General features: G+C 40.5%; 1 protein-coding gene across 3 annotated transcripts in view; it reads left to right on the forward strand.

Moving 5' to 3' along the window:
* The first annotated feature begins 372 nt into the window (after positions 1-372).
* Positions 373-14261, forward strand: part of dbt (dihydrolipoamide branched chain transacylase E2) — an 81587-nt gene continuing 67698 nt past the window's right edge. For all 3 annotated transcript variants that reach the window (XM_072573779.1, XM_072573777.1, XM_072573776.1), the window contains exon 1: positions 373-497. In XM_072573779.1, coding sequence (XP_072429880.1) covers positions 411-497 — 87 coding nt within the window. In that variant the 5' untranslated portion in view covers positions 373-410. The remainder of the gene's footprint in view (positions 498-14261) is intronic.

Here is a 14261-nt window from a genome sequence, read left to right on the forward strand (position 1 = left end):
ACTAGGATACTGTGCAGTGTAGTAAAGTCCTAACACCAGCACTCGTTGCACTGTATTACATTGCATAGTGGGCTGATGTTGGAACTCTCATACATTGCAGTGGGCTGATTTTGGGACTCTCTTGTGTTGCAGTGTACTGGTCTTTGCACATTGTGCTGGTGTGAGGACTCTTTTGCATTGTGCAGTGTGCTGGTGTTGGGACACTATTGTATTGCATATTGCACTGGTGTTGGCACTTTGTTGTATTGCACATTGTGCTGCCGTTGACACTCTGACATTGCACACTGTGCCAATGTTGGCACTGTCTTGCATTGCGCAGTGTACTGCTGTTGGTACCTTGCTTGCCGTCGCCGAGCCGGGTGAGCCGTGCTCTTGGCGTTGACGCGGTGCTGACCTCATTTCCAGTTAAGATGGCGGCCGTGCGAGCTCTCCGATCGGTGGTTGGGGCTGAGGGGCTCAGGCTGCGCCTCGGCGTAGGGAGGACCCCGCTCCGACAGGTACCACAGGTTCTGTGGGATTCACAGCTCAGTAGCGGTGGATACTCCGAGAGGAGTCAGGCAGTTCGGGAGGGACGAGGTAGTCGGAGCTTGGTGCGGTTGCTCCGGTGGGATGTTACCCCGGTTCCGTGCCCCGTCTGATTCTTCACTGCTGCTGAATGTCGGTCCCGGGACCTGGGTCTGTCAAATATCAACCTGACAGCAAACTGTCTCTCTGTCAGTCAGCGCTACGAGTTAGACTGACCTTATACCCTACTCTTTAAAATCTAACATAGCGTGAGATTAGTTAGATTTTCTACAAAGGTGACCATCATTACCATATTACGTATCTCCTCATTACATTACTTGTTTCTTTACTGACGAGATGTCAATTAATTAAAAAAACCTGTCCGGTGTTAACTGTCAAGTACTAGACGGAAGTATTGGGCTGAAATTTCCACTTGCCTGTAATTGCATCTGTTTTTATTTCCTTCCTTATATTTGCGTGTCTTGGTGCATCATGATTTTCTGTGCGCAATGTGTGTCAAAGTAGACAAGTCTGAAAGATGAGATTGACAAGATGTTGATGAGGCAGGGAAGTGGGTTGATCGATTCTGTAAGTGAATCAGCCTGAACTGCCAAAGAGGACATTACACAGCAGCCAACTGGAGTGCTGTGTTACAGTGAAAAAGTGGCATTAGACTTCAGAAGAAAAACTGTCAATGATTTTAGCTCAAGGCTACAGAAGGTGGTTAAGTTACCAGATAGTATCAATGCTGGTAGATAGTATTGCCCTGTTTCAGACATTGAAATAAATTGGATAGGACAATAATTAGATCAGAGTGGTGCTGGAAAAGCACAGCAGGTCAGGCAGCATCCGAGGAGCAGGAAAATCGATGGTTCAGGCAAAAGCCCTTCATCAGGAATAGAGGCAGGAAGCCTCCAGGGTGGTGAAATAAATGGGGGGTGGGAGGTGGGGGAGTGGGGCTGGGGAGAAGGTAGCAAAGAGTACAACAGGTGAATGGAGCTGGGGATGGAGGTGATAGGTCAGAGGGGAGGGTGGAGCAGATAGCTGGGAAGGGAGATTGGCAGGTAGGACAGGTCATGAGGACAGTGCTGAGCTGGAAGGTTGGAACTGGGGTAAGGTGGGGTGAAGGGGAAATGAGGAAACTGGTGAAGTCCACATTGATGCCATAGGGTTGAAGTGTTCCGAGGCGGAAGATGAGGCATTCTTCCTCCAGGCAGGTGGTGAGGGAGCGGCGGTGGAGGAGGCCCAGGACCTGCATATCCTTGGCGAAGAGGAGGGGCAGTTGAAATGTTGGGCCATGGGGCGGTGTGGTTGATTGGTTCGGGTGTTACGGAAATGTTCCCAGCAAGGAGGCATCCAGTCTCCCCAATGTAGAGGAGACTGCATTGGGAGCATCAGCAGTCCTCAGTTGTGCCTAATTAACTGAATGCTAAAGATGCGCTGAATGCTAAAGATTAACTGAATCCAGAGATGTGAATTGGCCACGCTAAATTGCCCATAGTGTAAGGTGCATTAGTCAGGGGTAAATATAGGGTAGGGGAATGGGTCTGGGTGGATTACTCTTCAGAGGGTCATTGTGGACTTGTTGGGCTGAAGGGCCTGTTTCCATACTGTACGGATTCTAATCTAATCTAATCTAATGTTAAGTGAGAGAAAATCTTGGCTCAGAAAAACAGAATATTGAATCACTATGTGCAGCGATTATGAATAACAAGGATTAGAAAACATTGTTGTGAGAAGTTTCTATGACCTCCCCCCCCCCCCCAACAAGACTTATGCTGATGGACAGTGTGTAAAGCAATAAGTTCTTGGACCATTCAATGTAATAGTTTTATAAGATTTTAATCTGCACGTAGATGGGACATATCAAAAGTGAAAGGAGTTGTTTGCACGATGAGCTTGTAGAATGCTTCTGTGACAGCTTCTAGGAACAATATGTGGCAAAACCAGTTACCACATACTTCAGTTATCTTGTGTAATGAGAGGCAGATTTAATGAGTAATTTCATAATAAATGATACCCCTAAGGGGAAAGCATCAAAATACAGTACTATTAAATTCTACGTTAAATTCAAGGTGTTATATTCCTGTCCCAAACAAGAATCCTAAACACAGCCGATTATGTAGATATGGAAGGAGATCTAGTTACAGTTAATCAGAGAAGCAGACTGAATGATAAGGTGGTACATAAATGGTGGGGAACTTTTAAAGAAGCATTTCAAGATACTTGATAGAAGCAGTAGTGTGATATTTGATGGGGAATAAGGGAGTGGCAGAGATGGTGAACATTTTGCCTGTCTTCATAGTGAAAGACGCAAATAACATATTTTAAAAAAAACTATGGGGCTAATGAGAGAATGAAACTTAAGATCAATAGAGTAAAAGTATTGAGAAATTTAAGGGACTAAAAAGTGACAAATACGCAGGTTCCAGTTGTATGGTTTTATGAATTCTAAAAGAGATAGCCGCAGAAGAAATTATGCACTTGTTTATGATTTTCTAAAATTATTAAGATTCCAATGGGTTGGAAGTTAGCAAATGTCACACAGCTGTTCACAGAAGGCAAGAAAAAGAAAACAGTGTGCTAAGGGCCAGAAGGTCTGAACATAGTTGTTTGGAAAATTCTCAGATCTGTTATTAAGAAAGTCTTTAAAATGCACTTAGAAAATCAGAGTATGATCAGACAAATCAACATGGTTTGGGTTTCGAGGGTGAAAATAGTGAGTTCAGAAAAGGGAAGCCAGTAGAAATAGTATACTTACGCTTGCAAAATACATTTGATATGATTCCACACGAAGGTTAATATACAACGTAAAGCTAATGAAGTTGGGTTGGAATTAGCTTGAAAAGAGAGTAGGTTTCTAAATGTCTTAAGAGAAATGTACAGGGATGTGGGGAAAGGGTGGGCAAGTGCCACTATGTAACCTGCTCCTTCAGAGGCCCAAAATCGATGCAATGAGATGAATGGCCTTCTGCATTGTAATATTTCTATGACTCTGTAGAATATAGTTTGAAGAAGTGTAAGGTTATTTACTTTTCTAGTAAGAATAGAAAAACAGAATATGTTATCAAGGTGTGAAATGTTTTTACATAGTGATAGTCAGAGACATTTGGGTATACTTGGACAAGAAGGTTTTAATGCACATCCTGGAAACATAATGGCTGCAAAAAGAGATCAGAATTCTGAAATTCTATTGTGATTAATCTATCTGGTTTTGCAGAGGTTGTCCACTGTTCCCTAAGCACAACACAGGAATGTGATAGCCCACTCTCCACTTGCCTGCATGACTGCAGCTCCAACAACACTTAAGAAACTTGACATCATCTAAGACAAAGCAGCTTGCTTAATTTGGCACTCCCTCCATCACTGACACACAGTGAGTGCAGCGTGTACCATCGACATTGTGTACTGTGGCAGCCTGCACCTTCTAAACTCACAATATCTCTCATCTCAAAGGAAAAGAATAGCAGATGCTTGGACATACTAGGACTTAAACACTTGCCTCCAAATCTCCAAATATTCTGACTTTGAACAGTATCACTGTTCTGTCATGGAATCATATTCTGGCATTTCCTCCATTACAGTACTGTGGGTGTACCTACATGACATGGAGGATTACCACACCACCTCAAGGAAAATTGGGGACGGCCAATAAATACTTATCTTGCCAACAAAATGCACATTCCACGAAGAAACTTTTATTTAAAAATTGAGTGGATGGCATGTAGGCTTTTTTCCCCCAAGTGATTTAAATATAAGATGTAAGTCTTTTTGCTTTTGTGTAGGGCTTTAGTAAGACCACAGCTGGGAATGTTGTGTGCAGTTTTGACGTCCATACCTCAGATAGATATACTTGTCATAGAGGCAGTACAGCAAAGAGTCACTGGATTGATTCCTTGCATGGTGGCTTGCTTTATGAAGAAAGGCTGAATAAATTGGGTCTATATTCTCAGAAGTTTAGAATAATGAGTGGTGATCTCATTCAAAGACACTGAGTGTTGATTCCCTTGACAGGAGAATCTGAAACATGGCAACAGTCTTAGTATAAAGGACTGATCATTTAGGAATGAGGTGAAAAAGTTTTTCACTGACCAGGTTGTGATCTTGGAACTGTCAGTCCAAGAAGGATGTGGGTGTTCCATTGTCGAGTATGTTGCAAGAGTGAATAGTGGAATTTTGATCTCTCAGGGACATGGGGAAGAGGCAGGAAAGTGGAGTAAAGTCAGAAGATCAGCCGTTATTGAACTAAATGTTCAAATCAGCCAAAGGGTTTGAATGAACTTCTCTTTTTTTCTAATGACACACCTGAAAGTAAGTTTAGTCAGCAAATCAAGCAAATGTATTTGTTTTACAGTTGGTTTCAGGTGCTGAGCTGGGTTAAATGCTGTACTGTTTGATCAGTCACAATATGAGACATACAATAGTCACCTTGTCCTCCCCCCATTAACTATGTATATGTTTGCGATGCAGTATCTGTGATAACATAGTAAAATAGAGAACAGTTTAATTTTCCTATTGAAGGGCAATTCACTGGTGCAAGGTCATGATTTGAGACCCTACAAATCCTGACTAACAAATCATTCCCAATTTTCTATATATTGTGCAAATGTTAAGATAGGCAAATGCATCATCAAAATACACGTCAGATAATTGAAGAGTTCTAAAGCCACAACTCACTTTCAGATGCCCTAGGACTGGAATCTGAGAAAGAACAAAGATCGGTGCATTGAGTATAGGAGTTGGGAGGTCGTGTTGCTGCTGTACAGTACATTGGTTAGGCCACTTTTGGAATACTACATGCAATTCTCATCTCCCTACTGTAGGAAGGATGTTGTGAAACTTGAAAGGATTCAGAAAAGATTTGCAAGGATGTTGCCAGGATTGGAGGGTTAGAGCTATAGGGAGAGGCTAAATAGATTGGGGCTATTTTTCCTGGAACGTTGGAGGCTGACGGGTGACCTTACCGAGGTTTATAAAATCAAGATAGGTGAATCGTCAAGGTCTTTTCCCCAGGGTGTGGGAGTTCAAAACTAGATGACGTAGATTTAAGGTGAGAGAGGAAAGATTTAAAAGGGACCTAAGGGTTAGTATTTTTATGCAGTGGGTGGTGCATTATGGGATGAGCTGCTAGAGGAAGGGGTGGAGGCTGGTACAAATACGAAATTTTGAAAGGCATCTGGATGGATATATGAATAGGAAGGGTTTAGAGGGATATGGGCCAAATACTGGGATTAGATTAATGTAGGATATCTGGTTGGCATGGACAAGCTGGACCGAAGGGTCTGTTTCCATACCGTACATCTCTATAACTCTAAATGGTCATTTCCACTGTTACTAATATCTGTATTCATACAGGTAATTTTAGATTCAGAACATGAAACTCTGAACAATACAAATAATAACTGGCAGCTTCACAGTGGACCGTACTCTGCTGTAAACTTTGTACTCTTCCAAATGTCCTTTCCAGATACTGAAGGTGAGGACTAAGGTTGTTTGTTTCATAGAGAAAACTATGTCCTGGAATTTTATTTAACTCTACTCGGGGAGATTACTTGGCTTGTAGAAGGCTGTGTTTTTATTCTAAACATTCATTACCTTTACTTTACGTTTGATTTTCATGAAAGTGAAAGCTGATTGGTTTTCAAAGTATGAGTAGAAATTGAATGCGGATCAGTTGGCACTCCCCGAAATCCAGTCAGCTGTGATTCACTGTGAATTGCTAAGCAGTGGTTTTAAATATCCAACTGTGGCTGTCTGTTAATTTAAAAGTATTTGAGAACTCCATCATCTTAATTCAGGCACAGTTGAACATTTCATCACATCGCTGATGATGATTTTCACTGGATATGACATTGGAAATGTCTGTCTGAGAGGAGAGACATTACCTTGTTTGGAAATTGATTGCAACATAATGAAGCATTTGTTCAAATGTAAACGTATATTCACTGTATGAAATCTAAATTCTTTATGGTGTTTGCTACTTTTCATGTCTTTCTCAGGACCTGAAATCTGCAGACACTTAATACTTTGTGTTCAAATCCAAGTTTGACTTTACCTCGTTGCTGCTGTTGGATTTTCTTTATTTTGCTCATTTCTTTCTTTCACTCCTTTTAGACTGAGACTTTGGTTTTCACACCAAAGTTTCTCAATAATAAGATTCTCACTTTGATCTCAAGTGCTTGTTCAGACTATCTATTGCATAACCAAGTTTCAAAATCTGATTTTGTTAGTACACAAAATCAACATACTGTCAGTGCTGAGGAACTGAAATTCTTCTTTGTTCAACTAATCCCATTTTACTTGTAGCTACCATGATGCTAGTTGATCACCTGTGTCCCCTTCTGTTGATCACTCATTCCTCTTCCAATCCCACTCTGTTTAAATCTATGTCCATCATACCTGTCCATCTAGTCTTGCGCTTCCTCTCCTTCCAGGTAGTGTAAAGTCCAGCACTCTCCAGCAGAAGAACATTTGAAATAAAAACACAAAATACTGAAAACATTCAACATGTGAAGTATCAGCTGAAGAGAGAGACTTAATGTTTTACATTTATCAGAACTGAAGATACTACAAATTCAGTTTTTAAGCCAGTAAGACCAAGGTAAAGGGACAGAGGAAGAAAAAAGGGGAAGGTCTGCAATAGGCTGATGGGCAGGAGTGATTTAAGGAACATGTAGAAACCCTGTAGCTCAAAAAAGAAGGAAAGAAAGAGGACAAAAGTGGTCTGTAAGCTTCAAGTTTGAGAAATATGTATTTAAGTTGAAGACACAAAAAAATCAACTTTAAATGAAACTTATCAAATCATAATATTTCTGCGCGGTCTAGAGATGCCCTTCATCCCCATTGAATTGAATTAGGTTTATTGTCATATATACTCAGTGGTGCTGTGAAAGTTTACAAGTCATCACTTACAGTGCCATCTTGGGTACAAAGGTTCTTCGGTACAAAGCAGAAAATAAGGAAAACAAATTAAAACGTTAAACATTACAGTCCTTACTAAATGGTAGAAAAACAAAGAAATACAGTTAACAGTTCAACACCACAGTCCATAAATGCCTGGCCATGCTGGGCTCTCAACTCCTCACAGGGTTTGACCTCCCCTGCTTTCGACTCGACTTTGCCCCCTGCTGCTGGGCAGCCTGCTCTCGCTTTGCAGCCTGTTCCTGCTGCTGCCGCCGACCACCCCAGGCTATCCACTCCTGCTCTCACCACTTGAGCTGCCTGCTGCTGTTCCCACTGCTGGCTGCTCAGGGTGCCTGCTTCCACTCTCACTGTCAGTTATCCAGGCTGCCTGCTCCCACTCTCACCACCTTATGCCTGCGTAAGTAATTAATTATCCAATGAGTGCATCCTACTTTACACAACTAAACCTAACTTGCAGATTTTTTAAATTAACATGCTTGGAACCTCTAGAGCAGGTGGGACTTCAACCAGGTCCTCTGGCTCAGAAGTAGGGACATAGGATGACAAGAGTTCTTCAAGCTACCTTGGAAATGTATCATCATTCCTTCACTGTCACTGCGTCAAAGTCCTGGAATTCCCACCCTGAGGGCATGGTGGATCAATTTACAGAACAGGGATGCAGTAGCTCAAGAAGGCAGCTCACCACCTATTCAGGGATGATCAACAAGGGATGAGCATCAACACACTTCCATGCCACTTTCAGGGCAGATAGAAATGTGCAATAAATGCCAGCAATACCTACTTCCTACGAGTCAATAAAAATAAAACCCTTCTTCCCTCCATGTGATTCCAGACTGTCAGAAAGGTGGTTGACTCTTAAATGCCTTCTGAAATGGTCTATCAGGCCACTCGGTTCAAGACAGTTATGGTTGGGCAACAAATGCTGCCCTAAGCATGGATGTGGGGAGGCAGTGGTGTAGTTGTAATGTCACTAAACTAGTAACCCAGAAACCCACACTAATGTTCTGAGGGCATGGGCTCAAATCCCACCATAGCAGATGGTGAAATTTGAATTCTGTAAAAACCTGAAATAAAATGTTAGTTTAACGATTACCATGTAATCACTGTTGATTGCTATGGGTCTGTAGACCAGAAGACAATGGGGATGACTCAACTTCTCTCTGGGCTGTTGGAGATTGACAATAAATGCTGGCCTAGTTCGTGACATCTACATTCCATGAAAGAATTTTAAAAATCCACATCCCATGAAAGAATGAGGAAAAAAACATTCAGTGGCTATCTACCACCCTTTGTACAGTATTTCCATAATAATATTTGACAAAGAGAATGCCACATACACTGCCTCCACAAGAATTAGCATTTCCACAGCTAATTAACTTTTAGCAAACCTTTCTTTCAGCTTCCTATGCTAAAGGGTAACATTTCCCATTTTACCAAAAAATATTATGAATCTAGCTGCACTTGAGTACTCAGCAGGATTAGCATTAGAATCACTAAAAATAACTATTTTCATTTTGTTTGGGTCATCCATGAATGGAAATTTGAGTACAAATTTCTCTATTAATTAAAAAGAAATTTAAATGTTTCATTTGCCCTTAAAACATCTTCACCTTCAGGTGTGTCACTGTAATGCTTACTATAAGTACATTAAAACTAGCGTTCAATCTGTCTTGAGTGCACAACCAATTCAACTAACCAATATGCTTCACAGCTGCTCTGTTTTTCATTAAATGTGACAGCATCTTTCTGGGATTTAGAATGATTAACTTACATGGAACCATTCCTTTCTAAATGGATTGTTAATTTAGATTTACTTCAAATCTGCACCATTTTGTATTTTAGTCAATAGCAATCTTCCAGTTAGTTGAGCATCATTGCTGAAGTGAATGTTGGAGTTGCATGTCCAGATCATGCTGATGTTCCCAACTTCATTGAGTCTGCAGTAATTGCCCAGGTGGTTTACATTTTTAATGGGCAAATCACACAATATTGGGAAAATTCTGAAAAAAGTCCCCAACTTTGATTTAGTTGGACTGTTCCAATTCACTTGCTTAATGTTTGACAGGAAACCTGTTGTAACTGCTAGGTAATTATTAAACTGAATCCCCCCCACCACTACCCATTTTATGTTTTATAGAAACAGGAAAAAAAAACACAAGTAAAATAATAAAAGTAAAAAGTTTCATTACACCAGTCTTTCAGTATAAATCAGTGAGGTCTTTGGGGGTGTTCCCAGGTGCTCTAGATTTATGACATGTGTTTTTGCTTCCTTTCCACTTCCTTTAATCTTATCGATAACACATCTTTCAAATTAAACTAGGTAGACTTGGAGGTCTGTAAGCAGATGTGGCTTCTGAAATCAGAAGTCTGTACTGGAAACGGCATCAGTACTCTGATTGGCATGTCCAGAACTCTCAGCCATGATATAAAGAGAACAATGCTTGATACCACTCCATAAGGAACTATTGACAAGTTTTTTTTAACATGTAGAAGCATGGCTTTTATCCTAATTGGCTCCCTTAAATGAGACTACAAGAACAAGGTAACTTTCAGGATTACGTTTCTTTCTGTGGATATGTCCACTCTAACATCTACGTCACCCAGTCGCTATTCAAAACCTTGAGCAATTAGCCTTACTTTTAGCATAAGAGTCGCATCTCCCAGGATCTTTTCTGTCTATATGACCATCCTCTATCTTGTATTTCACAATAAAGCCAAATCCCTTGCAATAATCTAATTCTGTTTGTTTTGCCTGTCATTAGTTTGCCCTCTAGTTTATCAGCAGGCATCAAAACTAGTTTGATCTAAAAACTGTCATCCCTTCCTTTCATTCTGTTCAGGTACAATCTCTGCTTATAGTTAAGTAGCTTCAGGGCCTATTACGTTAAGACCTTGCCCTTTGGCCCTGTCCTGTGTGAGACTATCACTCAACCTACCACCATCTCCTGTATTCATTTACTCAGTGTTAACAATCCAGTACACTTGAGTATGTGAAGTACCTGGTGTCTTATCACCTTTTATCACCTTGTAGTGAATTACTGTTAATTGTGAGGGAACGGTCCTTAATAGTTTTAATACCCTGTTGGATAACCACTGCTTTTCCTATTACTGTCATCCCCTATTACCAGGACCTATCCATTCCTCTGTCTCATAGTTGTGGATATGCTTGCTGAGCTGGGAAGTTGATTTGCAAACATTTCGTCCCCTGTCTAGGTGACATCTTCAGGACTTTGGAGCCTCCTGTGAAGTGCTACTGTACTGTGTCTTCTGGAATTTATTCGGTTCTGTTTCTGCAGCTTCTGGTTGCCAGTTTCCGTTGTTCGTTGTAGTGGCCGATATATTGGGTCTAGATCAATGTGCTTGTTGATGGAGTCCATGTCTGAGTGCCATGCTTCTAGGAATTCCCGGGCTGTCCTCTGTTTAGCTTGTCCTATGTTTGTTGTGTTGTCCCAGTCAAATCTCTGTGGTCCTTGTTGTCTGTGTGCTTGGCTACTAAGGACAGCTGGTCATGGCGTTTAGTGGCTAGTTGGTGTTCGAAAGGGCTACAACACATTCCTGGCCTATGAATGGAAGAAGAAAAAGAGTATTCGCCAAGAATGGATATCCCCACAGATGCCTAACAGACAAACAATACGACGACCTAACTCACTAGTCACGCTACCTCACATTAAAAATCATTTCAGAACTGACAGCCAGACTTCTCTGACCACTGTATTCATGACTGCCCATAAACAGACAGCTACGCTCAGCAACAACTCACCAGGACAAAAGACCCTATACCGATCATGTGCAAGACTAACGTAACTTACAGGAATTCATGCCAAGACTGCACAAAACACTATATAGGGCAAACAGGCAGGCAATTAGCAATCCACATCCACGAACACCAACTAACCACAACGCCATGACCAGCTGTCCCTAGTAGCCATACACACAGATGACAAGAACCACAAATTCAACTGGGACAACACAATGATCATAGGACAAGCGAAACATAGGACAGCCAGCGAATTCCTAGAGTCATGGCACTCCGCCACGAACTCCATCAGCAAGCACATTGACCTAGACCCAATACACTGACCACTACAATGAACAACCGGAACCGGCAAGCAGAAGCAGCAGAAATTGAACCAAATAAATTCCAGATGACACAATACAGCATTTCTTCACAGGCGTCTCCAAAGCACTGAAGATGTCACTAGAAAGGGGATGAAATGTCTGCATATCAACTTCCCAGTTCAGCAAACATACCCACAACTACAACAACTGGCACCCAAGCTGTAAATCTTTACACAAACCTTGAATTCCTTTGTCTCTTTCATAACACACCAAATCCTCAGAACCAAAACATATCTTGGATGGTCTTATCTAATGGCTGAAATCTTTTCAAAGTTTTTGCAAGACATCAGCTTTGATAGTCCTGAATTTATAGAGCCAGTTGTGCACACAGAATGTTTCATTTGTGTTATCAAGGCTATTGCAAAGGACCTCTTCCCCAAGAATTTTCTCAAGATAGCAAATATCTGCTTGGAAAGATAGCCCCTTTTCTAGAACCAAACCCCAGCTACGTGTGGGAGCCTATTCATACATGACACCTTAGTACAATCCAGCAATTTAAATGTGCACATTTAACAGGGTAATTTCTGCTTTTTTTTAATACAGTCTGTTGTAGTCCATGATGTATTTATTCCTTTATGGAATAACCTTCTTCCTTTTGAAATCTATTAAGGTTTGACCATGAAACCTTAAAGAAGAGCTAAATCTTCCTCAGTATCCAACTGACGGGTTACTTGCTCACTTGATTTTAATTTTGTTAGCAAGTGATAATGCCAAATCCATGCTTTGTTTTATCTTTGGTGATGTAATTTGTGCCAGCAAATCCAGTTCATTTTACCATTGGTCATAAGGTTTAGACTCTCAGAACATAACAGGTAATAGTGTACCAACAATTTTGTCATACTTTCAGCCATTTTTCGCAAAAGTTATATAATTTGTAATCCTGTGTATTTAAAAACAAATTTCCAACCTTCACATTTAGGTAATCATTCTTTGCTACCATTACATCTAATGGCCTTCTGATAAAAGGAGGAAACCAACAGTCAATCTCTATTTAGTTTTAGATTTATTCACGTAGTAAGACATTACCAGTGTATTTCTTATTTCTTTTATAATTTTGTTCATAGATTTATGTGACTTCCTCATAGAGTTGTATTTAAATATTTTAAAACCTTAGATTTCTGCAGTAAATTGGGATTTTAAGTGATTTTTAATAGTTTGGATTTTCAGAGTGTTTTTTGGTAACTTTCTTTCATTTCTGGCTTTCAAGACAAAAATCTTGGTGAAAATACATTTTAAGTAGACTACATATCAGATTTGTAGAGGTGTTCCAAAGGGAAAATTGCAAAAAAATCAAAGTAGTTCACAAAGAGGTTGTGTGGAAGAACTTTTACACGCAGTGTGAGACAGTGGATTAGAATCTGCTGCCAACAATCACAGTGGAAGTCAGAACGATGAATAAATGATACTCAACAAGTACTTAAGAGAAATATACTTCCCAGTGTCGTGGAAAAAATGTAGGGAATCACCAGGAGATGCAGAGAGTTCTTCAAAAAGTAGGTCTTTTATTTGCAAACAAAAAACCGTGACACTGAGAAAGCAGATTCTCGAATGCCCATGAACTTCAGGGTCCATGGTTTTTTATATCTTTTTTTAATCATGTTTCTGTTAGCTTATCAGCATGTCCAATTATATTAATCAAAGCACCTTACTCTAGCTACATAATAAACCAGTAATGTTAGTTCCCATTATCTCTTTCGTTGTACATTCTACTTAGTGTTATTCTAATGTCACGGTTAGATATTTATTATCACCTCTGCTACAGTGATCTTCCATTCCAGACTAACCTGTCGTGGTTAGATATTTAGCTATTCCATCTATTGCAATAGTCTCCTGTCTGAAGCTGACTCTACTAACTATTAATTAGATAATTAACATCATGTCCCAAATATTTATGATCCCAATCTTGTCATAATGACACAACAGGGAGACTACTTTTACTAACTATTATCTCATCTCGCCTTAGTGACCTTTCAGCCTCAACTGTACTCTGCTAATTGGTGTAAGAGCATTCCACTATTCTTATCCCATCCTGCATACCACAGACCCCTTGCAACAATTCGCCAGTGGTCTTCATGCTTTAACCATTTCCATGCTTTCATGCTCTTTATTTTCCATATTCCCCCCTTTGAGATCTACTGGTCTCACCTAGAAAAAGAAGACAATAAGCTCAGCCCCTCTTGTACCCAATACAAACAATGTAGGTCCCAACATGGACTAAATAATTTTAGGAGTCTGAGACTTAAAGGGTTCTTCCTCCGTTCCTAAGGTCCCTTGGGCCAAAAACCTGTCCTCCAATAGCCAGAACAGGAAAAAAGACCCAAGATCCCTCACAATCTAGGACTTGCGCGTTCTTCAGAAGTATCATTGACGTCCCCACGTGGACATATTCCTTGCACAGTGGCGGTTGTCAGATCATAATAGTAGAGCTCTTTATTTTCCATATCGGTTATGGGAAAATGGGATTTTTGGATTTTGTTATGTGCTGTAATCAATTTCATGCTGATATTCGCGTAAAGGAACACTTACGGCAGTTGTGCATTGTAGAAAGAGTTTAACTTTTTCTATGACTATTTTACTTGGGAGTTTTCAATACTAACAGTGACTGCATAAACAAGAACAGTATTTTCAGCATTGGTATTGTTCACTTGCAACCAGAGACACTCGCAAGTGGCCAAAACTGGTGACTGTGTACACTTTTCACTGTACTTCTGTAC

The sequence above is a fragment of the Chiloscyllium punctatum genome, chromosome 7 (assembly GCF_047496795.1).
Source record: "Chiloscyllium punctatum isolate Juve2018m chromosome 7, sChiPun1.3, whole genome shotgun sequence".
Lineage (NCBI taxonomy): Eukaryota > Metazoa > Chordata > Chondrichthyes > Orectolobiformes > Hemiscylliidae > Chiloscyllium > Chiloscyllium punctatum.